The 25,809-nt window shown below is 41.6% G+C and overlaps 3 protein-coding genes across 3 annotated transcripts; 2 read left to right on the top strand and 1 right to left on the bottom strand.

Annotated features, from left to right (window-relative positions):
- Positions 1-5,298: 5,298 nt before the first annotated feature.
- Positions 5,299-11,926, bottom strand: LOC143351601 (uncharacterized). The gene is made up of 5 exons (XM_076783290.1): positions 11,504-11,926; positions 10,720-11,457; positions 10,273-10,368; positions 6,212-6,346; positions 5,299-6,053 (listed from the first exon to the last, which is right to left on the bottom strand). The coding sequence occupies exons 3-5, from the start codon at positions 10,328-10,330 to the stop codon at positions 5,833-5,835; spliced, it is 414 nt and encodes a 137-aa protein (XP_076639405.1). The 5' UTR covers positions 10,331-10,368; positions 10,720-11,457; positions 11,504-11,926; the 3' UTR covers positions 5,299-5,832.
- A 967-nt stretch (positions 11,927-12,893) lies between these two features.
- LOC143351600 (uncharacterized) lies at positions 12,894-17,791 on the top strand. The gene is made up of 3 exons (XM_076783289.1): positions 12,894-13,264; positions 15,991-16,158; positions 16,716-17,791. The coding sequence occupies exons 1-3, from the start codon at positions 13,210-13,212 to the stop codon at positions 16,928-16,930; spliced, it is 438 nt and encodes a 145-aa protein (XP_076639404.1). The 5' UTR covers positions 12,894-13,209; the 3' UTR covers positions 16,931-17,791.
- A 1,343-nt stretch (positions 17,792-19,134) lies between these two features.
- On the top strand, positions 19,135-25,525 carry LOC143351515 (uncharacterized). Its single transcript, XM_076783081.1, has 5 exons — positions 19,135-19,724; positions 19,864-23,088; positions 23,494-24,368; positions 24,468-24,611; positions 24,696-25,525. Exons 1-5 carry the CDS (start codon positions 19,493-19,495, stop codon positions 24,915-24,917), a joined length of 4,698 nt encoding a protein of 1,565 aa, XP_076639196.1. The 5' UTR covers positions 19,135-19,492; the 3' UTR covers positions 24,918-25,525.
- The last annotated feature ends 284 nt before the right edge of the window (positions 25,526-25,809 follow it).

Here is a 25,809-nt window from a genome sequence, read left to right as displayed (position 1 = left end):
CTTTACACGCATGTAGTTCCGAAACTGTTAGATTTTTTTTCAAAATTGAGACACTGTTAGAAGCGGCAGGAATTGCCCTTTAAAATGGCTTTTGTTTTATGTCGATCTGCCTTTCCGTTTTGGAAATATCGTAATTTAAATGAAGCGGCAATTTTTTAAATTCCACTATGATCTCTCTGTCAGCCTTACAGAAGCCTATTAACGCGCATTAAAAATACTAAAAGTTCAGACGCGTGCAGTTTCGAAACTACTAGTGTTTTATCAAAAATTGAGCCACTGTTACAAGCGGCAAGGCCTCCCCTTTAAAATAGTTTTTGGTTTTTGTCGATCCGACTTTCCGTTTTCGAGATATCATCGTGTGAAGACAATCGTAATTTTTAAAATTCCGCTACGCCTGACTCTCCGCCTTACGAAAGCCTATTAACGCCTATTAAAAATATAAAAAACTTTAGACGCGTACAGTCTCGAAACTACTAGTGCTTTATCAATAATTGAGCAATTGTTAGAAGCGGCAAAGCTTCCTCTTTGAAATGGTTTTTGGTTTTTGACGATCCGACTTTCCGTTTTCGAGATATCGTAATTTATGTAAAGGGGTAATTTTTTTAATTCGACTATCTCTGTCTCCGTCTGACGCGTCGCGTCGTACCTCCTTGTCGCGCGTGAGTCGAGACAGTCACGTGACTAGGAAGTCGTAGTACTTCCAAGAATTTACTACGCACTGTTTACTATTTTACGCGCGCGAGATGAATGAACTCGCGCGAGCGCATCGAAATGTAAACAAAACTTCGAACCCTTATATCTCCGAAACTAGTCACCGCATCGACTTGAAATTAAAATCGCTATATCTCCGGAACTATTGAAGCTATCGACTCGTACGAGCGCTCATTTTAAAGGGCATTTCATCCTCTATCCGATGACTATATTAACTATTATTATTTATGCTGTCTTCTATGTTTATTTTCACATTTACTTTGGCTCTACATACCCAAAGAAGTTTCAGTAATTCCTATCGATCGTACGACTGGTGCGTGATAAAAACTGGATCATAAATTGTTTATTTAATTAAAAACGAATCTAAATTTGTATACGGGATGTTTGCATAATTACTAACCAGTATTTTTTTGTAAATAATTGTTTTCTTTGGAACTAACTACGGTATCGACTTGAAACAAAATTCGTTTTCAATGGCGTTGTATCTCTTATCCTATAAAAATTAGAACATCTCTACGTCGTTTGTAAATTTTCTGTACGAAGTTAAAGTACCAAGTGTGCACACTTAGTGGCCCAGGAAAAAGTGTGTGGCATCGATAGTTATGGTACCAACGAACTCTTCTAAATCCACCAGCCACACAACATTTGCATAATTTTCAATATATGCATCTGTTGCATCGCGTAAACGCCAAAAATGTTGTCTGCGATTTCGCCTATTTAATCGCGTATATGTACCGTCCGTGCAACGATCGCGTAACGTTTGTTGGATCAACACGATACTCCCTACCTTCGTTTCACGTTGGAAAGTGTACTGTTGAATCTGTTTGGCATGAATTCCGAATACTATCCTTCGAGACTTGCGTTGAAGCATCGAGGTGGTAGCGATCGACGATGGGACGAAAACATGGATACGTTGAACAACATTAATAGCCTATTGGCCTAAGTAGAGCTGCAAATATCCGTGACAGAGCCGTACTTCCACGGTCTGCGAACGTTGTAATTACGTGTCGCCGAAAATACGTCCGTTTCACACGCTTTCAGGGACAAACCACTTGCTTCCTAAATTTTACCGCAAACGAATTAATTTGGCACGCTTAAAATAGTTGCGTGCTTGCGATATTTCAACGAATTGTTAAATTTTTGTTCAAATTGTTAAATCCTGTAAAAGATCTTCGTCTTAGGCCGAAGCGTCAATCAAACACGTTTGTTGCACAACTTCGATAACCAAAAGAATCCATATTAATCCTATTTTACCTTATTATTCAACTAATCTTGATTCTTGCGAATTCATGTCGAAAGTAATATCCTTAGTCAGCGTTCAGCGAAGGAGAATGAAGAAGACGCGCCTCGCTGTATGTATTTACAATTTGACCGAGTCGTTCGGGCGTTGGCGTTAGACTGGCGAACAGTTAGGCCTCGTCGTGGTTCGACCGTCCTAGGAATCATACTTGAGATTTTCTTTCTAGGACGAGCGTCGTTTAAGGTCTACAATGTTTATATTATGAGGCGCCGTGCCACTCGCAGTCAGTTTCTGTAAACAACTCTGTTCTTGGTCAACCATCCACCCAGAAACGTTCTACTTTTACTTCTACATTTATATTTTACCCGGATGCACGTATACATTTAAACATGCCATTCAACAGCTCGATAAAAATGCATCGAATTACGCGCAGTTTGCATTTCAGTTTACCCTGTGACCTCTTTCTTTCGCTCGGATCGAGATTCTACGACGATGGGATGCATTTTTCCGTTCGCGCGAATAAGCGAAAAAGTTGAATTTTATACGATCGCGTCGCCGGTTTCCAACGGGCAGCATCATTAATCGTGCGTCGGCCATTTTGTTTGAATACGATGGATTCATAGTTGCGTAGATTCCGTTCTTCTGAAAATCAGTACGTTTTGATAAAGACAGTGGAACGAAGATGGAGAAGGATGAAAACGAGAGACGTCCGGCGCCGTGGCGCCCATCCAGGACGCCAACGACGCCGTCTAGCTCACAGTTTGGGGTTTAGCAATTACTAAGAGAATCCACCACAGTATCCTTCCTCTTTGCTCGTAGTTATGCTCTGTATTTCGATCTATCTTAATGCGTTCCCTCCTTTTTTTTGTATGTTTCAAACGACTTTCCGTAAAATGTATCGTTTCTCATTTTCTCCGTTTCTCCGTCGTCTCTTTAATTAGATCACGCACTTTTTCCAAGCTTCGTCTCCAGCAGACCTGCTGCTGATTACTATCGATGTTTCGATAAAGTTGAAATATTATACAATCTAAAATAGGGGCATTCGATAACGTTTCGACTTCCTTTATCCACAAATGTGACTACAAAGCAATATTTTTGCGTTATTCCATATTTGAGAAATACATTCGGTTATAGTTTTTAAACGGCCTTCGTTGTTTCGATTCATTTTCCTACGCTTTATTTACTCTCGTTGCGCTGAAATATAGTATCGTATTTATCTGACGTCATTTCTCGAGATCATAAACTATTCGGGGGTCGGAACGTGAATTTTCTTACGACCATCCGATGGACGATTTACCATTTTCATCCGAAGAAACTAACCTCCTGGACATCCTCTCACATTTCCTTATAAGTCAACCGCTCGTTCGTCTCGTAATTTAACGTCAGTTAGGAAATCATTCACGTCGCTCGACGATTTTTCGACCGTCTCGTCGGTCGAACGCTTTGATGCTGCTGAATCGAACATTTAAATTTAACGTTTTCGTTCCCGTAACGTAAAAGATTCGACGATCGTACGAATACCTTTTGTGTCTGTTCTATAAATTTACAAAATTCAATGCATAAATTATGAAACTTGTCACGAAGTTGTCCGCAAATTGTACAAATTTACGAGCGTCGGTGAATGCATACGAAGGTTCGAGCATCTTTTCAGAAGTCATAGTACGATACATCGTGACAAACCGATAAATCTTGAAATGTCACCGTTGTGGTATCCATTATTGTAAGTAGTTGCCCCCGCGAGGAGGGGACGCCTTATAATGCAGATAACAACCTTGGCATACGTTCATCGAGTGTTAAGTATCGTTTTCGCGCGCAATCAATGCATTTCAAAACACTCGAGCGTTTTTGTTCCTACGCTAATTACCGGGTAAAGTTTTAATTAAACGCTGGGAACTTTCAGCGACGAAACTAAGCACGAAACGTACCGTGCGTGTGAGTAGAAAGCAACTAATTACGAAAATTAAAGCGATGATTCGAAAGATGGGCCTAACGTTGCTTATTGATAGTTCTGTCTTTGTTCACCGACAAAGACTCGTTGAACAAAGTATAGGGTGAAATAAGAACTCTTCCTATTAACACGTTCACCGGACGAAAACCGTGCAACTTTCTTCAAGCCTAAAATTTTGATTTTAAACCATTGTAAACTGCACAACCTAAAATTTGTTTCGGTTAAAATCCTGTTAAGGACGTCCTAGTGTAAAGAACAATTATACATTTTGGATCTCGTAGCACCTAAGACCGACCCAAGTCGTAATCAATTGCGATTCGACGCGAACGTTTCGCGTGTTACCGTTTTCTCGATGTCTCGATTCGTAAAAGGTTATTCCACTGGTATCCCGGAACGTTCAATCGACGGTTCGAAAGCAAGAATCGTCGACGCGCAATAATGAAAGTGTGGCTGGTGAAAAGTGTCCGGAGAGCGTCAGGACGCTCGGCGCCACATTGCCGCGACCCAAATAGTAATAATACCATCGACGAAGGCGGGTCGGAGACGCTGTTGCGAACGATGAAGGACGAGGAAGAACGACCGCGTGCACCACCTACATTCCCGAGAATACTTGGATGCTTGGCCAGACCTCGTCTACGTTATTATCCGTCTAACGATGCAAAGACTTTTACGAGGCCCTCGCTTCCAACAGCCTCCTCTTATCTTTCTGTGGCCCCGGTCCTCCATATCACGCCATTTTGTTTCGCGCACACGCGCACACAGGACGATTACGGACACGTCGGACGTGTTTGCGTGGAATCGTTTCCAGAGTGAGAAATATCCTGTTTTCGAGGGAACCGTCATGCCGCGAGGAGACATTAAGGATCGCGGAAAGGAACTTTTCTCGCGCAGATAAATCAGCCGGTGTCGTACAAACGTTCCTTCGAGAACGTTCTATCAATTCGACGGCAACAATAAGGATGACGTGGGTGGCGGGGTCCGAAATACCGTCTGTCGAACGATTGTTCTTGTTAATTCGCTGTCGGCCCGATGGGAATGGTCGGATAACTTGCTCGCGGTCATTAAGACGTCGACTGCCATGTCACGCGGATATGGGTGACACGTAAAAGCCACAGGGGACGCGTCACCTAAATACTGGAGTGACGTTCGTATTTTACCGTACCGCGAATTATATTAGTATAAACGATGGTAATTGTGCAAACGACAAACGTGATTCATCGAAAAGATCTTTTAAAATTAGCAACCTCCTATTATGTTTTGAGCAAAGTAATAACAGAAAAAATATTATACTTGGATGTATATTATTTGTTTGCTAGTACTTGTTGACATGTAAGAGTTTTGCGGCTTTTATGTTTGACAGATTTTTATGACAATGTAAATATGTTCATAAAAGTCATCGATAGCTTGGACTTGCGTAGCAGATTGAATCAACATAATATTATCACGATGTCAATAATTTGTTTAAAGATGACATAGGCGCGTAGGAACGCATGCATCATGTTTATATCTCCAGATCAGAAACAATCGATGTATAAATAGACGTATAATCGACACTTACTCCGGTCGTTCCGAAGTAGTATGAAACTTCGATTGGCCGGGAGCCAACTGGGATAAAAACGACCATTTTCTTCCGTATTCGATAAAAAACCGACGGCACTCCTTACTCGTTGCTCGAAATGTGATAAATGCGAGCGAGCGTTTAGTTTTCGCGACTGAATCATTTATATCCAACGCAACCTCGTGCTGTCGCTACAAAACATCATTTTTAATCTATTGAAAATTGTACGACTACAGACATCGTTGCTGTTTAAAATAGAAATAATAGCACGCGATCTTCCTACGCGCTGACACAGCACCAAAATTGAATTTGTTAATCGAATCGTGAACAAATTGACCGTCTTCTAATAATATTACTTTTTTAATAAACTATTTATCAGATTAAAAGGAGAATAAGTACAATTTGACACAGGATACAAAGGAAAATCGTTGTCCTCGACGACGATCTCGCGGACCGATTGCATCCTACGCCATGGCATTCGCAAACGAGTTGATAACTGTCGCGCGTATAACGACCTCTGTAACAATCCTGCTCGGCATTTCGCCATTTTGCGCACTCACACACGGATATGTGTTCCTGGGGATCCGTGAAGTAATCTGAAAATCCACAGCGTTTATCTTTGGTAGACTTTACACGGATCGAAGGAGCGAAGAGTCACTGTTTTGTAAAACATTGATTCGATTAATGTTTTAAAACGTCATTCGACTTTGAAGCCAGTGACCATAGACGGAAAGGATTAAGAACGTGTGCTTACATATGTACACAGCTTTACGGCAAAATTTATGCGATGGCGGACACGGCTTCAAGTATTTAATGTCTACTCCACTCTCGGTGCAATCTTCGTCTTCTTTACTGTTGCATTGATAACACTCGATAGCTCTGGTTTCTTCTTACGTGTACCGATACATAATATATAAAAGTAAAATTAATATTTTCTTTTGTCGACAAAACAAATTTCATTTTCATGTAAAATTTACTAACAACGTAAACTAGTTATAAAACAACAGGAACACTTTTACGAATATTCTTAGAATTTCTAAATATTCTTCACTAAAATACGTGTTGTTTGCATTTTGAATTTTCAAGTCGGTATGTCAATCAGATTGGACCACGAATGTCTTATAATATGAGATACACTCTTCCAAAGTGGAACAAAATGTTAAAAAGATCACGCAACAAATTGTAAGGGGATCCTCGTAAGGAGGCTTTAATCTTCGTAATGAGTTTAATTGGTCGATGATCAACAATGACTAGCTTATGGTCACTGGTGGTCAACAGTGAGGTGGACATCAAGGTCAGCGGTCCAGCGAAGATCCAGAAATGGTCAAGAGATGGGACCAATCGAAATAGTATTGTTCTCTAGACCAAACGGTTCTTAACTCTTCACGTTGACACTCTCCCCACTCTTCGACTTCCCCACTCGAAGACTACCGCTGGACAAATTCTTCAGTACCCCTGGAGCATCCAGGGGAACCGGGTCTCGCGGGCCAAAGTCAGGCCATTCGTGGAGTGCTGACCACTGGGGGGACCAGGAGTGACCAGGAGTGACCAGGACTGACCAGAACTGACCAGAACTGACCACTACTGACCAGTGCTGACCAGTGCAGATCCGACTACTGACCACTACTGACCACTACTGACCACTACTGACCAGTGCCGGACCGTGATGACCACTGGTAAGAACTATTTAAAATTGCTCTCCCCACTTCTATTTTGTCGTTTGATATGGAACTGTCCAACGTTATGGAACTGTCCAACGCTTTTGCTAAATTACGAATCGTTTCTTATGTTACAGCTGGACCTTTGGTGCTCCCTTGGTAATGGTAACTAATGCTCAACAAGTAGTAAGCCCACTTTACTTATTTATATTATTATCACAAAATTGACCAGTTTATTTTATTTGTTTGGTCATAATTCGGTGTTGTTTTACTGTCCGGTTTTATCTGGTTATTATGTTTTCCTCCTCTATTTCTACTTCTGCCTTATTTTTTGAATTGGTATAATTGTGTTGAATCATGTACTATTTTTGTTTCCATATTATTTTATGAATTTTGTTTGTATACTATTTTCGGAATTTTGATGTTACTAATTAGAATAAGATTTTTATTCTTATTCTATTTCGCTAAGATATTTTGTTTAATTCTTGGGCATTTTCATTCTTTGATTTCATCGTTGGATTTTCAATTCTGGTCAATCTTTGTTTTTGGTCGTCTTTGAAATTTGTATGGTTCTTGAGATAATTTTGGTAATCGTTTGCTATTTTACTTCGACATTATACTCTCGTTACGCAAGTATAGGTAGAATACTTTAGTTTTATTATGTGTAAATTTTGTACATTTACTTAGGTAGGTCTAACATCGAGAATCTTATGGATTCTCACTCTTAGGTACATCGGCACGACTAATTATTCCATCGCTTCGTCTAGTTTGCATGATGGTTATTAAATTTCCTTTCGTATGTCACTAATATGGGTATCAATTTTAGTTTCAGATTATTCACAGGGACATCGAGGGAGTACGCCACAACCGCCGAGGGACATTTAATTCTAAGCTAATTAGTCTTAAGCTTCGTCGCGAATCTTAAAATTAACGTCGAAGATTTCTTTATTATACGTATCACCGCGCTCTACCAAGCAATTATTAAACAAGTAGCTTCTTCTCTCGTTCCCTCGTTCCTAGCTTCGATCACCGCTGTTTCATCGATTGAAACATGTGATCGGCCGTGTATCTGGTCCGAAAGATCTAATCGCCTTCCCTTGGTAAGCTTGATCGAGGGAAAACGGCACTTCGCTGGAAGGTGTGGAGTTTCCGTATTCTGCGGAAACGCATACCTTCCAGCGGAAGTCGACTATGTCTCAGGTACTCTCTCTTTGTCAGACAGCCTAAGTCGGGTCCTTCGGGCTCCCGGCGGGTTGCGTTGGGGAAATGGAGACCTCGATTCGGGGTTGCAGTTATCTGTTTTCTTGTTGAGATCGAGTTAACAAGGGCAGTAGGTTCGATCCTCGGATCCGCTGCACGGTTCAGCGTCGCGTCGCGTCGCGTATCCCACGATTTAGCTTCGTCCCTCTTTTTAACCACATAATTGCTTGGTACCAATAATTTAGAAGATAGAAGATAGGAGCCTCGTTTTCTCCTATCTTCTGATTTTAGTTCCAATTCTGCTAGCTCAAACTTCGACGTTAATTTTAAGTCTCTAGCGTATCTGCGTATGTGTCAAGCAATTGTTTACCAACTAGCTTCTCGTTCACTCGTTCCCTCGTTTCTCGCTTCGATCACCGCTGTTCCGTCGAACGAAACATGTGATCGACCGTCCAGTTCGTCCGAAAGATCTAGTCACCTGCCCATGATAGATCGATTTCTAGAAATAGAAATCAATCTACCAAGGTCAGTGTCGATTCGATCCGAAGATCTGCTGCACGGTTCAGCATCGCGTCGCGTCGCGTCTCCCAGAATTTAGCTTCAGCCCTCTTTTTAAATAAAACAATTGCTTGGTACAATTAAACTAGACTTAAGCGCCGACGATCATTGTACGCGTCTACGTATGTGTCAAGTAATTGTTCACCAACTAGCTTCTCTCGACTCGTTCTCTCGTTTCTTGCTTCGATCACCGCTGTTTCGGCGAACGAAACATGTGATCGGCCGTCCAGTTGGTCCGAAAGATCTAACCGCCTTCCCTTGGTAGCTCGATTGAAGGAAAATGTTTCTTCGCTGGAAGGTGTGGAGTTTCCGTATTCTGCGGAAACGCACACCTTCCAGCGGAAGTCGTTCTTGTCTCAGGTACTCTCTCTTTGTCAGACAGCCTAAGTCGGGTCCTTCGGGCTCCCGGCGGGTTGCGTTGGAGAAATGGAGACCTCGATTCAGGGATGCAGCATCCATTTTCCTATAGAGATCGAGTTAGCAACGGCAGTAGGTTCGATCCCAAAGATCCACTGTACGGTTCAGCATCGCGTCGCGTCGCGTCTCCCACGATTTAGCTTCATCCCTCGTTTAAACCAAATAATTACTTGGCACAACTAAACTAGAAGATCGAAGGGTCTTTGGTTCCTTCTATCTTTTTAGTTTAGTCACTCAGATTGTAAAATTGCGCAAGGGAGATCGATGGAACTTGGATTCCATCTATCTCCCTTTGGGTCTCCACTCGCAGCAACCTCCACGTGGTGAGACCTGGGTAATATTATTTAACGTTTAATTAATAATCGCATCACTCTTAGTTGGGCAATGCTATTATTAATTAAAAACTAAATAATATTAGCAAATTGGCTGCGATCTGCTTTGCATAGGTCATCATAAATATAGAGCTTCTTCGCTAGGTTAGTTTTGATTCTCATTTATTCATCAAAGATTCTAGAGTATTGTCACAGACGAGGTATACGAGTAGATCTTTCACCCAATGTATTTTTTCGGCCCATTACCATTTTCGTGTCATTCGCAACGTTACCAACAGATTCAGAAATGAATTTTAATCCTTTCCATAGTCAACTCACATGTATTTATGCATACACTAGAGCTGTTTGCCCATCAATACTAATTCAGTGAATAGTTTGTCAACTGACCGCCATCTATGAGAAGAGGACGCTAAAATCACCTCCGGATTTCCAGAACGGTATGGCAGTCAGATTGTGACACGAAAGTCCATAAAGTGTAAGGTCTACTCGTATACCTCGTCTATGGTGTAAGGTCTACTCGTATATCTCGTCTGTGCAATAACCACAGTTATAGATATTTACCAACTATGATTTCTTTATCGTTACTTAATAAGAGCTTATTTGACATTATCTGCGACCGACAAATACGGTATCTACGTAGTGAATCTTACCTCCTTGGAAAACGAACAAGAACAATAGTATTCGCAGTATATTTCGTTTCATCTGCATCGTTAATTTCTCTTTTTCATTTGCGTGTTTCACTTTACCTGTAATTAACCGACGATAATATTAGTTTTAATACCCGTTAGATTTCTAAAGTTATATAAGTCCAATAGATCACAATATATTTTGACGTTACTACGAAAAACACTACGAAAAAAAACTACGTAAAAACACTACGATAACGCGCGCTACTTTTATCAGTCAGAGTATTATCGTAAAATAAATAAGTTGCAACACGTTCTAATTCTAATAAAAATCATACTATCAAGTTCCTAGTATTGACCATTTGACTTTAAAATGGGAAACTCGTCAATAATAATGAAAATTATATAATCGATCGAACGTAATGTTTCACTTTGTTAATAAATAATAAAAAGTTATTGAACATAACTTACTTATGTTACGATCCAATGCTATCGTACAAAAGGTTATACCGTACTTTGACAGATGAACACGACGCCAAAGTGACAAATTCTGTGTCCTCTTTAGCCGTTGATAAATAAAAATATGTTACTTAATTCGATGCAATAATAAATTCGTCGGTGTCGCATGAGATTCGAGTTTAATTCATAAACTCCATCCCTCGTTGCAAACGCTACTCCAGCATGAACGTGACAAATAGAATCGATGTATCGCTATTTCGATACGAAGCGAGGTAGATAATTTTCGACTTTTCGTACCACAAGATGTTACTAAACATCTTAATACGCCGAATAGCTGGTCTAAAAAAACGCACACAAACCAGATACTTACCACGTAGAACGTAATCGTCGAAGACGTGTCAGGGACTCACCGTGTTGCTAAGTATGTTAAATGCTAACTGCGATAAGCGACGTGTAACGAGAATGAGACTAAATATGATGTATGAAAGAAATTAACATACACAGAAGGATATATAAAATAAACATTATAGTTCGATTCTTTCGGTTATTCTTAACACTCGTATCCCAAAAGTTATGATCGTTCAACGCGTGGATAACGAAGGTTTCCCTGTACAACGAAGGTAGTAACAACAAATCATGGCAACAAGGAGGAATCTCCCTTCTTCGTGCTGCATTAAAGCGTAATTAAGTTCAATGATTTTGTTGCAATCAGTTTCCATCGTCAGGACTGAAAAATAAAACGGGTTTATGCTTTAACGGATGATGTCAGAAGTTTCCTAACAACATGGAAGCGTACCTTCCACGTTCCTTTACGCGTATTGTTCGCGTGCAACATATTATAAGAGCTTCCATGACATTTCATGACGTTCAGTGTGTCACAGGAAAAGGGATATTATCCACTTAGCGTGTTCCAAACCACCACTTTACGCTCCATTTGAACATAAAGCTCTTCGTACCGCCCACGGCCTTCCCCATTTAACGTGCAGCCCTGCTTTATCCGTCAAAACAATCGTACCTTTTTGTTATCGGCGAATTAAGGACCTCCTGCTTAAGCTACATTGTCCACGAGAAGTTAAGATACTCGGTACTCCTTCTTCTTTCGAGTGGAAGCTCCAATTTTTCCAATGTATCGGAAAAAGCCAAGTTTCTGCAGAGCGATCATAGAAACTGGGGCGGGTTGTATCTCCTCTCTAAATGGAGATGGAGAACCTCGAAAGGAAAGTTGAACGACTCAAGGGGAGAATATCTCACCGTGATTTTATTGAAGCGTGATTTCTTCTTAAATAAAACCGTACGTCGTAAATCGACTCTCGTCTTTACTCTAGAACAGTCGAAACGTGTCTATCAATATTTATTATATTTACACAATCATTATTTTATGCTCAAGTTTCGCAATAACGTTTGGCAAGATTAAAGATATGAATACAGTCATCATTTTATTTCGTTAATAGTAAATAATAACAGTACTTGCTCTGATTAGATAAGTTAGCTTGTCGTACAAATTACGTACCAGTGAGTCTGTGTATTGAATCAAAGACATAATTCAACCGTTTTCTTAAAGTAGCGTAGGTCTAAATTTTCTTGATCCCGTTTCCTGATTATGAAACACGAACTCTTCTAGATTTCAATGTTTTGCGAAATTTGCACGTACACGTTTAATCGTGATTCTTTTGTGTTTCGACATTCTGGCTGGCTGAATTTCTAATTACTTTCCATTTAAAAAATGTGTTTAAACTGTTTCATCCCTGTTTCTGTTGATGTACCACAGTCGTCTATGCGTAGGAGATGATTTATTGTACACAGTACTTGTTTCATATATTTTGCGTTGTATCAAGCGCATATAATGTTTGTCCGCGACAAAAAAAATTATTTAAAGGGGGTAAGAATCGGTATTGTGCACCAAAGTGTCCTCTTGCAACCGAAGTAAAAGAAAAAAACACACCACCTCTGCGATACAGGAAAAATCAATCTTGCGCAGTGCGTGCTTCGCCTCCCCTCATAGTGATCGTAAAAAATATTGATTCTGCCATGAACACCGTCGTGAATCTGGCCATCGTCGGAGGCGTACGGGTATCAGCATCGCGTCTAAATCGTTTGAGCCTTGGGCTGTTCGTTGACGAGTCCGTTTTCATCGTTCGTCTCACCCCGTCTTGCCGACGACGATGTTCCACGCGCGCAATCACGTACTCTCGCGGTTCCGCTCGTTGCTGCGAGCATCGTCGCCTTAGTCGCGAGCTTGCGCTGCAATCGCATCGAGCAACGAACGACGAGCGTGAACAGTGCTTCAGCAGCTCTCGAGGCCGAATGGTTGGCCTCGCCAACCCCTAAATCGGTCGATCTCTCTCTCTTTCTTTCTTTCGCTCTGGTCCTGCTACTTCCGGTTCACGACCGCCCTGAGCGCCGCCCGGTCGCGTGCAGCCCTTCACGCCGGTTACCGCGGGAAAGGGACCGTCTGATCGTCCAAGGATATACCCCTAATCGTGCAAGGATACCGACGCCAACATGAGGCGCGCTTACGTCCTCGTCGTTTGCCTGTTGGTCATTCTTGGCTTTTATGGTAAGCGTCCTCGTGCTGCACCCCGAATTCCGAATTCAGTAAGTTGGCTAGAAAGTGTTTATCCGTGGAAATTGTTCGTTGGTAATAGTATTTGTGTGGGGGAGGTGTGTTTGTTCGAAAGCGTAACCTTTGCATCCAGGTGTTGCTGACGGACGGTAAGGCTGAACCAACAAACCTATCCTTAAACGCTAATCCTTCGAACGATATTCTGCTCGGGAGAATTCGTGAGCTTAGTTTTTACATGCATGGAAAGTAACTGGGGAATGTTGGCGAATTGGAACGTGAAACATTACTACCCCCTTGTGTGTAACGTTTTACCAGATCGGTTGTTTCGAAGTAAAAATTTCTTGGTTCGTAATTTTTATCGAACTGGATTCCCTCAAATGCGAGGGAAAGTGTAATGTAAAAATTAGTTGAATTAAGTACATGACGTTTCGTATGTAATAAGCCAATATTATTTGTTAATATTTATAGTGAAACGTTTGGGTCGATGTGTTTAGCACGCTATTTCCACTGCAGCTTGATCGTTCTGTTGACATTTCCGTATTCGTTGAAGCCTAATGTATAGAATAAGTAAACTGATATTAATTTTCATCCTCAGGAATGGCCTATTTGAATAACTACCACTGCGACTGCATTCTAAACGTGATTTTAATCTCAATAGCACAAATACACCTCAACTCCGCGCCATTTTTCTTTGCCCCAATTCAGTCTAGTTCAAACTTCAACATATGAAAGTAAGAAATAAAGAGATTACCTGTTGGCTAGCTTTTTTAGATTTCCTATCACTATGCGTCGTGTCTGGGCTCCCGTAGTTCAATGATCCCTAGGGAGGGTTTGTGGAGACTGCCTGCTATCGATCCCGTGTCCTTCTCTCGGCCCTAGTTTCCCTCTTCGACTACCCTCGGCAACAGTGAAATTGTAAATATTCCAGAACCGTTTGAAAACGAATTTCTTTTATAGAAGTCACAATTCAAACTCAGTTACGAGAGATGAATCTCCTTTGTTTTTAACTAAAACAATCTAAGGATTCGCTAGACTATCCTTATCTCTATCCTCTAGCGAATGCCTAGATCCTAACGAAACGCAACAATCAATAAAAATTACCTTTATTAATATAGACCTACCCAATGACGAGCAGATAAATTAATATTAATATCGAATAGTTGATTATCATGTATATTTATATTTGCACTATATGCATAATTTTGCCATTTCAATCCATGGATAGAGCCACTGTTATTGTTGGCATTTTAATTTTTTTTTGTGTCTACTGCAATTAAATAGTTTTCGAGCAGTAGTATACGTGTTTACAGGTGTTCTGACTATATTTGTGATACCTGTTACTTTTCGTGGAGTGTGAATAGCTATAGGGATGGTACGCGTCGTGATGAAAGTGGATCAAGTTACTTCCTCGTTCCAGAGGTGTCGAATGTTCAGGCGTAGTATTAGTGTTGCGACCGATTTAACAATGATTACGGAAGTGTGTAATATTATGATTGCTCGACGAGTCGATCGACGTGCCTCTGAAACGAGATAAAATGATTTATCATAGTGTTTGAAAAGTACACACCTTTCGTCTTTAATATATTCTATTTTTTCAAGTTGGAATAATTCTTATTATTTTTACAACGTTTGTCGTTCGTTATAAAATTCATTATATTAAAACAACCCCACTAATTTAGAAATGTTAACGTCACGCAGTATTATTGAATCGTATTGTCCCGTTTACTATGTTTGTTTCTTTAGTGAGAAATTGTCAGCTTCTTTCTCTGTTCTGTAATGTTCCAAGGCTGTCAATGATGACAGAAATAAGATTATAACGTGCAGACAGACGAAGTAAACTTATCGCTGTTGTCTTTCTGGGGTAGGTAGCTGCATTGATTTTTGTATCACATAGGGTCACGGGAACGATGAACTTTTCCTCCATCGGAATCTACAGTTTCTACGATACATTCAACAGACGACCAACATCACCTAATTGACAATCTTCGATTTTGATAAAACATAACGTACACGTAAACCATTGAGAAATATTACACACGTATTTTCTTTTGTCGATCGATATTCGTATTTATCTAGATAAATTCTTCGTAAACTAATGTAATTTTAATCAAATGTCTTATAAATTAATGTAGAGATAAAAAAAGATATTGTACATGAGAAGAGTTCGATTTTTGACTTTGTCTTGTAGAAAAAAAAAAAGATTAAACAAAATCTTAGTCTTTTTGTGGATTTTCCTCCAACGTAATTTCGTAACTCTTGCTTGCGTCCCATTTTGGCACATAGAATTGTTATACACGTGTTGAAACGCAACTTTTCACAGACAAATCGTTTGATCGTCGAATTATCTTCGTTTTACGTTGACCTATGTTATCAGCAACTCGATTCAACTCGAAGCGTATCTGTTTCAAATTATTAGGAAACCGAGAACGTATTATTGTATACAAATGAAAGACGATTCTATTAAAAAGGTTTACTATTAAAATATTTTATCAATATTCGAATATTGGAATGTTTGGTTATTCAAATACTATTAATGGGGGAAAAAATATTTGTTTACATAATACTCACTCGAAAAGATTCGAATAATATTCGCCAAATATTTGAAATGTCGAAGCGTTCTAATATTCGACTATAGAAAAATTCGACAAGCATAGTAACAGCTTTATAAACGTAATTTTCGATCGACGAATAATTTTTTAAATATCCTTACAACGTTACAGGTATACACGGGATGCAATGTTACTTATGTAACAGTCACAACGACAGTCGATGCGCCGACGACAATCCTCCGGATGCCCTTAAGAAAGATTGCTCCGACCTCAAGGACGGCGCAAAGTACACGATGTGCCGAAAGATTACGCAAGTCATTGAGTTTAGCGTTAATGGACGTAAGTAATACGCAAATTATTTCGTTAAAACGACACTGGCATTGCTATGGTAAACTTTAATGAGTTTCGTAAATATATTAATTCGTTGAGCCGACCATTAGGGTAAATTCCGTGGATAATAGGTTGGAAAAGCGACGATTACGGTTGACAATAATGCTCGATAGTTAGAACAGTAACTAGTAATACAACAATCTACCGCAGCAAGTTATCTACATTAACCCAGATTAATACAGCACCCTCATTATTCTATAGAAAGCTACCACGTATTGCCGAGCGTGCTACATCAGCTTGATTATTGCAGTGCATACTACACTATAGTAGTCGGAATTATCTAGTACAATGTAGGATCAAAACCTTTGAATAAACTTTTGGACTTTATAACGGCACGGTAATGGAAAAAGACACTTTCCCACGTTTCTATATTTTCTATACTTAAAAGACGGAAACGTAAAATCTATATTTAAACGATCGAAGTTGCTAAACTTATAATCGAAACCTAAGATGGGACCGTTGCGTTTGCTAAATAAAAGAAATTTTAACGATCGCGTTCGAAACAGTTCCAGCTGACACCCGGGTCATAAGAGGTTGCGGATGGGACGAGTCCAATTATAAAGGAAGATGCTACCAGCGAAGCGGTTTCGGTGGACGTCAGGAAGTTTGCTCGTGTTTGACAGATTACTGCAACGCGGCAAGGCCGAACGTTCTGCCGCCGACATCTTTGATTCTGTCGTGCGTTCTGGGCAGCGTTCTGCTGGCATTCATCCGTATTTAGAATGTTGACGCGCTCCCCGAACGGCCAACGAAGGGATGCGTTCGAGATCGTTAGTACCTAACACGCAGCATCGACCTCGCATATACTCGAGAAACGGACAAAAGAGACAGGCTGACAGGACAATGGATTCCAGAGGAAGTACTTTTGATCTCTCGTCGCTGATAAAGATGGACGCGCCGAGCAGCCATTTCACGAACGCGAGTTTTCCGTTTTATATCTTGGAAAACTAAACGCTGGCGATCACGGAGTACGTGTACGGATTACACGGCCGATAGAGGATTCGATCTGAAAGTATAGAACCGATACGGTAACTTTAGAGAGAAAAACAAATACGCGCACGCTGTTCCAGGTTACTTGTTTTCAAAGAAACACGTGTCGCGATCGGCGAGTTCCGGTCAGAGTTGCGAAACAAATTGGGCCCAAAGAGAGATAATCAAGAAATACACACAGATGTATCGCGAGTATCCGATTAAGAATAATTATCGTCGAATATTTAATGTGTTCTAACGAATGTCCGTACAGAGACATTCAGGAACAGTATGGTTTTTTCGTACTTTCTGCAAAAAAAAAATATACAGCCTGGCGATCATACCTCCGATCATTGCATTAATTCTTCTCGGGAAACTTCAACTTAGGTGCTGAAGGTATTGACGGCGGTCACATTGTGTTCACTCGACAAATTTTTCTGCGTAGAGCTTAAGAATGATATTACGCACGCAACAATCGCGCAACTTGTTGAGAATCTTGTCGTGACAATGTTCGCGGAACGAAACATTTGTACGATATATACATATATCTATATATATATATATGTTTTTGTGCGAAGCGAGGAAAATATATAAGAGTTGTCGTTGCAAAGAACTTGAATTTTCTGTTATTTCCCCTCATTTTCCAAGTTCATTTTAAGGGTCTTTCGACTCTGGATTGCTATATTTTACGGTGCGTGAACCTTAGAGGGAATCGTGATCCTAGTGGACGGGATCAAGATAATAAAAATAATCAAAATTCGAATGTCGAGAAAGATACATAAAATCGTGTGTAAAAGATCGAATCAAAAATGAGTGTTTTCACTATTTACAAGAATTTATCTAAAAATTATTGTATAGTAGATCGTTAGTTTCAACATCAATCACAATACTACTAAGTTAAAAATATGTAGTGCCATATTAAAAAATCAAGATGACATTTTTTTATCGAATTTATTATGGCAAACACCCTGCATAGTCGATAACGATGAACTCGTATCATCATTAATTCGCAGTTATTACTCGCGTCTCGAATCTCCGCAAGATTACGTTAATCGTGCAATACGTTTCTAAATAATTTTACAACGTGAAAATTATTTGAAATAACTCTTAGATCACAAGAATAATCGAATCAGTTCGGGAACTGCCTGAACCGTGCGTCAAATTTTTCTCCCGTTTCATTGTTCCGTGGAAATAATTTTGTTTCAGACCAATAGTCAGTAATCTGCCATTTTTCATCACGTTGTTCCTTGAATTATTCCGTTTCGTGGAACGTCATTCGATTTTTAATATGTACATACGTTTGGTTGTTTATCGTTTGTAATTCTGACCGTTTGTAACGAAAAAAAAAAAAAAGAAAACGATAACATGTGTGTCCGTTGACTCGAAAAGGGAAGAGCCGAAGTGATTACGAAAACGTCGATCAACGTCACGTTTTCTAATATTAATCGCGAGTTGATACGTTTAACGGTTTAAATCTTATTCTATTTCTGTTTTTCCGTGCGCGTTTTTCCAAGTTCGACATGATATTACCCCGTTGCCTAACGTCGCCGCGGCTGCAACTTCTCGTCCCATGACGTTTTCTCGTTGTTCGTTCTAACTGCTAAAATCATCGAACGCAACTGGCTTGCTCGTGAAAATTGAAAGAGTGTTTCAGACACCAGGTAAAATCTCAACGTGTTTATCGTTGTAATTAAATAACTCGAAACGAATGTACGTAGGTTAAAGGCGTGTCAAACACGCAGCTGTCATAACAGCTACGTTCATTCGGTTCGGATTAACGGCAGTGATTGTCTCGTTATAACTGTCATCTCTAGAAAATTTAAATTTAATTTGGATGGAGATTGAATTTTAATTTAGATCCCCCTTGAATTATTGATCTTAAACCTTAATAACGCCTTCTTCTTACGTCTAAGTATGGCCGTTTTGGTTGAACACGTTTACGTATAAAATCAAAATTTCATATCGATTAATATTAAATATTGCTCGCAAGACTCTTGTTATTATTTCTTCGGTAATATTGGCAAGCAGGGAAATAAAATTTGTACACAATCTTTAATTTCAGTCGGATAGATGATACGCTATTGCGTCGACGTTCAAGGAGTTGACATCTTTGACGATACGCTGAGAAAGAGAGGTAACCTTTATAGAGCTGAACGTATTTATGATTAATGATTACGAATAAAACGTTCCTTATTAAATGTTACTTATGGAACGACCTGATAACAAACAGACGTTAAGCAAATTCCGTGCTTGAATAGACTTAAACAAGTCCTGGCAAGAAGAAGATTACTTTTAAGCCGGGGTTAGGTGGATCATGCACCCTACAGCAGCACGATCCAGTCGATCATCTTTACAATCCTCCGTCCCATCTACATCCACGCCATCGCCGCTCCGGCATCCGCAACAGCAACAAATTCTTTATGGTCCCATCGTTAATCCGATGTTAACCCTTCAGCCGTGCGGAACTGGTTTGCATCCATCGTGTATTTATCCAGGAGCACAACGTAACGCTAATCTACCTAGCCCCGTTCCTCTCCAAATACAAGGTGTAAATACGCGTCCTTTTGAAAACCGACTAATCCTATACCGTGTTTAGAAATTCGAGATCAAATATTTTCAAATCGTATCGTACTCTATCAGCTTCTGTTCTCTAAAATACTCGTTCAAACTCACTCACGAATCTAGGCAAAAGCAACAGATGGCTACCCAAGAATAAACTCGTCCGAAATCAGCAATATTGTCAACAGCAACAGCAGCAGCAGCAGCATATTCAGCAACAACTATCCTACAACTTGAAGCCACTGGTCCTGTACGATCAAACGACGAACAACGGTCCGCCAACAGCACCAGTGACTTCGTTTTTAGTTGCTTCCTCGACGTACACGCACGGCTCCTACTCCAGCGACCAGTACAACAATTCCGGAGTCGCCTTAATACCCCAGCCCTACTACAAGCCCCCGGATGTGCCTGCCTACTGCGTAGTCCAAGATCAACAGAACACTCAGCAGCCACAACAACCGGAGCAAACGCCCTACTACAACATCTCGACTTCGAACAGTTGCAACCTGCAAACCGTTAACGCCCATTCGACGTATCAGTTTTCCAAACTTGGCCCTTATGCGCCCACGAGTTTCACGAACAACCAAATCACGGGACCCGTCCAGATCGTGCAGTCTCAAACCGTCCCAAACCCTCCAGCAAGCATAACCTATGGCGACACACAGAAGGACAAGTCATCCACGCTCGACGTATCAGCGTTCAAATGTTCCAAAAGTAAAGTGACCACCGTTAACGACTCTCAGATAGCACCGATCGCGTCCGAGAGCTACACCGAGTGGCCATTTCAAACGATCGGTTCCGCGGGCAGCAGCCTCTTCGACACGAAGCCTGTCGCCGATGACGCGAACCAAGAAACAACCGCGAATTCTCTGGAGAAGACGATCCAAAACGTGTCCGTTAAAACGCAAGAGGAACATTACTCCGACGAGTCCTCCGCCAGCTTCGATTTCACGATCGAGGCCGAGAAAATGGTGTCTGCGCTGTGCAACACGTCCCCGAACGACCTTTGCAAAGAGGAGAACAAAGCTAAGCCAAGCTCGGCGCCATTGTTCAGCGGCGCTGGCGACACGATCTCGAATAAGAACGACTGGTTCGCGGATTTTTGTGCGAATTACGGTACCTGCGCGTCGGTGGCAATTCAAACAGACGAACCAGGCTTGGATGGCACCCAGTACCCCGAATTGTTACGAAAGATCGTTTATTGGGGATGTACGGAGGCGGAAACGGTCTTGAACGACAGTTCCAAAACTAATCACAGGTCGGGCTGGTTGAAGAATCTGTCCGCTGCCACTAAAACGGCGATCACTAAATCGTCCACCTGCTTCCCAATTTTCGCCGGGGACCATGTCTTCGTTGGCGACCTGATAAACGCGTTGCTGCGCATCAGCAACGGCTGGCTGATCCTCGACAACTATTTGAACAAGCAGCACTATCCGAGCCTGGGCGAGAAGTTCGATCAGGAGTTGATCAGGTGCTTTCAATCGTGGGAAAAGAACACACACGAGCTGCTCGACCAGATCGTCCACACATTCCTGAAAATCAAGGGAAACATCGAGACCGCCAACGTCGAGCACAAATCGGAATCTTTCGGGCCCTTCTTTCCAGGTGACATATCGGTGTACACAAATTGTGACCTGTTCGATCCATCGCCAAACGTCGGCGGTCTACGAGGTCACTACGATCAGGAGAAACAGTCCCCGCGGAAGGAGTCTAAGTCGCGAAGTAAGTGGACAGTTGCCAAGAACCTGACGACGGTAGACAGCTCGAAATCCATGCCCAATATGTTCCTAGGGCACGCAGAGGTTGGCGTTAAAGCGAACGGAAGGTTCCGGTCACGCGGAGGCTCGTCATCCGCGAAGGTGGACGCCTCGGCGCAATCCCTGAACGCGGAATTCTTTCATCTGCGCAGCAAAGTGCTCACGGAGAACAGCCAAGACTATTCCAGACAGTGGACGTTCAAGAAGAAGAAGCAAGAATATTTGGAGGATAAAGGCACGCCTTGCGAGAACAACGAGTCCGTCTACAGACTTCGGAGACAATTGGACGAGAATTACGAGAAGAATTACGCTCAGAAGTGCCTATCGCGCGTGCAGTCCTCGTTTCTGAACCCGTCGATCAGCCTGGAGTCCATGTACTTCACGTCTAACAACGAGCCCGAGAACTTGGAGCCTAATTATTCCGTTTGCCCCTCGTACTCAGTGGATTACGGCGAGAAAAGTTTGAAGAACTTCGATCAGAGCCAAGGCAACAAAGCTAACGTGGACTTGGTATACGTTGGCAAGTCGTCGACGAATCAGATGGAACTGGCGACGGTGCCCAAGGACAAGATGACGTTGCTCAGTCAGATCGAGCCTAGCGTTCCGGAGAAGTCGTCCGAAGAGATGACCGCCAATCTATCGGCCTGGTTCGCCAGTATGAGGAATCCCGACAGTCGTCAGATGCCGTTCATGAATCTCGGGGAACAGAAGGCTGGGAACGTCGTGCCGCGTTTGCAGTCGCAGCAAGAAATGTCGAAGAACACGATGGACCTCGGGAACTGCATCAGGCAGCTGCAGATCGACGCGAACCGTCAATTCCAGACGCTGCAGAACATGCAGAGTATTCAGAGCGCGCCGTGGAACGCGTACAACTTGATCAACAATCGTATCCAGGTGCAACAGATGCCCGAGGAGTACGATAGCTCCGAGGATGGTCGAGTGTACATGAAACCAGGAAGCTACAACGTTCCGAAGAAAAGGCATCAAAGACGATCCAACCGTCGCGTGGACAACTCGACGGGTCGGAATCTATCCAACGCGCATCGAAATCACTATGTCAATAAGGAGAAACTGTTTGGTGCGATAGCGTCCTCGACACCCGAGTCCCGGCCCACGACAACCACCGATTTCTCTGGCGCCAACGATCCCGCGAACGCGACGATCCAGCTACCTTTTCCAGCGACTCCCATCGTACCTCCCCCAGCATTCTCTCTCGAAAATTCGCCCAGAATTTTAAAACGTTCGGACGCGTCCAACTTTGCCGGACCCGAGGACATCACTTGGCGAGCAGCCTGCGCCTCGGCTGAAATTTTGTTGGAAGCGTTGACCGTGAAAGACGACACCGATGTCAACAAGGAGAAAACCGATCCCAACGAGGAGCACGAATATGTTAAAAGCGATGACGCGACGCAAGGACCGACGCAAAATCAGGAAAAATTACAGAAAGGTTTCACGAAAACAGCGAAGGATGGCAACGACGACTACAATGGCACCTCTAGCTACGAAGCGTCCGAGGACGACTCGGGATCTACTTGCCGTTTCTCCCCAAACGCCAGCGCCAATGAATCTTTACAGTCGTCTGAGAATAAAAATGGTAAATAATTACGATCGTTGAAACCACTGTACCGTGTCGCGTAACCTGTTATTGTTATGTTTCGATCGAACAAAACTTGCAGGCAGGACTGTGCCTAGGTATTTTTTTTTGGCATCCGGGGCAATAATCTTGTACGTACCGCCATTTGCTCTGCTTTACGGCAAATACACGTACAATTTCGATAGAAGAAGAAGTTTGATTATTATTTTGGAAGTGTTGATAATAATCTTTTAGATATTAAAAATTAATTTTGCATCGTTATCGTAAGTTAATTTAATTAACGTAAGTTAATTTAAAACGTGCCCCTTATGCATCTTCCTTGTCACGGTCCTGAACAAGAGAAAAATACGTTCTGTTCTTACAGCATTATATTTCGCACCATTTTACGCAGCTGCCCGTTAACAGGTTCTAGTAAAACGAACGTAAAAACGGACTCGTGGTTAATCAGAACTCTGAACATGGCGAACAAGCAGAAACGCCAGGAAAACAATTCTGACAGACGCAGTTCGGGTTCATCGAACAGTTCGATGACGGGAGATATACAAACGACTCCCGCCATGTCGTTGGCGACCGCTGCAACGACGGTTAAGAGTATTCAACAGACGAGCTGCATCAGAAAAAGCTCGTGTACCATTTCGAATAACGATCGAACGATGTCCGAGGAATTCGAACGAGTCGCGGGAAAAGCCACTTATTCCGAAACCGTGAGACGCTGCACGTCGTTGAGCACGTCGCAATCCGAGAGAAAAGAGTTTTGCAAAAAAGGCAAATTAAATGTCGCTAACGCAACAGCGGTCTGCAATTCGGTGATACCGATTTCTGGACGCAAGTGTCAGAAAAAGGACTCCGAGAAATCGTATTATCTGTTGCACAACAGATCACGCAAATGTTCCGGTAAAAAGACGACGAAAAGTTGCGAGATCGTCAATCAGCAAACGGACGAAGCGTCGTCCACCAAATCCAAGTGTTCCCGGAACGACGCGACGAAAGAGAACTTGGTTGTTCCGTCCGCGACGTCGCAGACCGCCATTACGACGAAACACGGGAAGAAAAAGGATGGTTCCGGATGCGTGGAATTCTTGGACGGGAAATTCAGCGGGAAGACCAGCGATCGGGGCTGGTCCGTGTGGTTCAGTTCTAAAAGGAAGCAGAGTCTCAGTCCCCTTGCCCTCAGCAAGCTAGAGATGATTCATCGGACCGTTTGGCAAATGGAAGAAGCGGAAATCTTTAAGTGCCCATCTTCGGGAGATAGCGGCGGCAGTCAGTCCTCCGCGCACACGGTTAGTTTGTTTATTAATTCGGGCGAGCAAACTCGTTATTAGGGTTCATATTTGCATCTAGAGGTGAGAACTAGTGGATAATAAAATGGTTTTTTTCAGATTGAAGATTATTGTACGGTCATCAAAAGCCCAATGTTCCTTGAGACTGTCGAGTACAATCTGAAGAATCGAGTTTACCATAAAGTAGAACACGCGGTTCAAGACTTTCGTCGCATCGTTTATAATTCAAAATTATATCACAAGGTTTGTGTAAAATTACTTACGATGAAATTGTATTTTTAGCTATAGAAAATAGAAACATTTTCATGCCTCCTTTTTGCGTCGCAGAACGATCATAATCGAGTGAAAACGATCGAAACGCTATCGAAGAAACTGGAGGAATTATTCGAGGAACATTTCGCTAGCTGGGACTTTGATAATATTAGCGGTAGCCCGAGGGAAGTTTCGCCAGTGTTGCATCGATTTAAGTCGACTGGAAAAAAGACATTAACCGGACGTTATGGTAACGCGAAGAAAAGTCCGTCTTCTTTGGTCGTGGAAAATGTTTAATCCCCCTCCACGTGTGCACGCTTTTGCGTAACATTAAAGATTGTTCGAAGAATTATCGTACTTATAATCCACGGTAACGTTTCGTTATTGTATATCAGCAATTTCTATTACCATTAGATTGAGAAATAATCGATTGCATCTAATTTGTATGAGTTTGATGGATCCAAAGTCAGGTATATCTCTAAGAGTCCATCATCATAACACGCTCTAGTCATGCATCAGTTCATATAGTTATTATCATAAGCGTTCTACGTGTTCCATTGAAGCTTTTATCGTTTGTTCCCAAGAAACGCGAAAGTTTAAACGCTTGGTCTTTCGACGCGCCCGTATGGAATATCTTAAACGCAAGAAAACAATCATTTTCTTTTTATATTATTTAACATTTTACGACAAGAAATAGTAACAATAATAAATACTCGTCGATATTACGATGGCCAATTACTTGAAGCTCACAAATACGCAATTACTGTTAATAAAACATTTTGATTATCCTCTTTTGACATGGTTAGACTGAGATGAAACCAAAATAGTGCGAATATTAGAAATATATAAGGTAAAGTGATTGGTCGTTCGCGACGCGATCGATGTATATGAGAATTATTTGTCGATGGAAAACTGTAGAAATACTATAATATTAAATTGTACTGTTATACAGATAAAGAATTTACTAAATAAATTTATTGAAGAAAATAGATATTTAATGTAGTACTACCTAGGTACTTCGTTTGGACAATACAGACGCGATATAAGTATGCGATAAATAAGATTTCATTTTAGAAAAAATTAAATGCCCCGCGTTGTCATCGCGAGAGTAGTAGTCATGCGCGATGCGAACGTACCGTGCACGTAAAATTAATACGCATTGACTGTAGAAATGTCAGTCGGTAAAAAG

Source organism: Colletes latitarsis, chromosome 2 (genome assembly GCF_051014445.1).
Source record: "Colletes latitarsis isolate SP2378_abdomen chromosome 2, iyColLati1, whole genome shotgun sequence".
In the NCBI taxonomy this organism is placed as follows: Eukaryota; Metazoa; Arthropoda; class Insecta; order Hymenoptera; family Colletidae; genus Colletes; species Colletes latitarsis.
The sequence above is the reverse complement of the archived record's forward strand: the minus strand, read 5'-3'. Positions and strand labels throughout refer to the sequence as shown.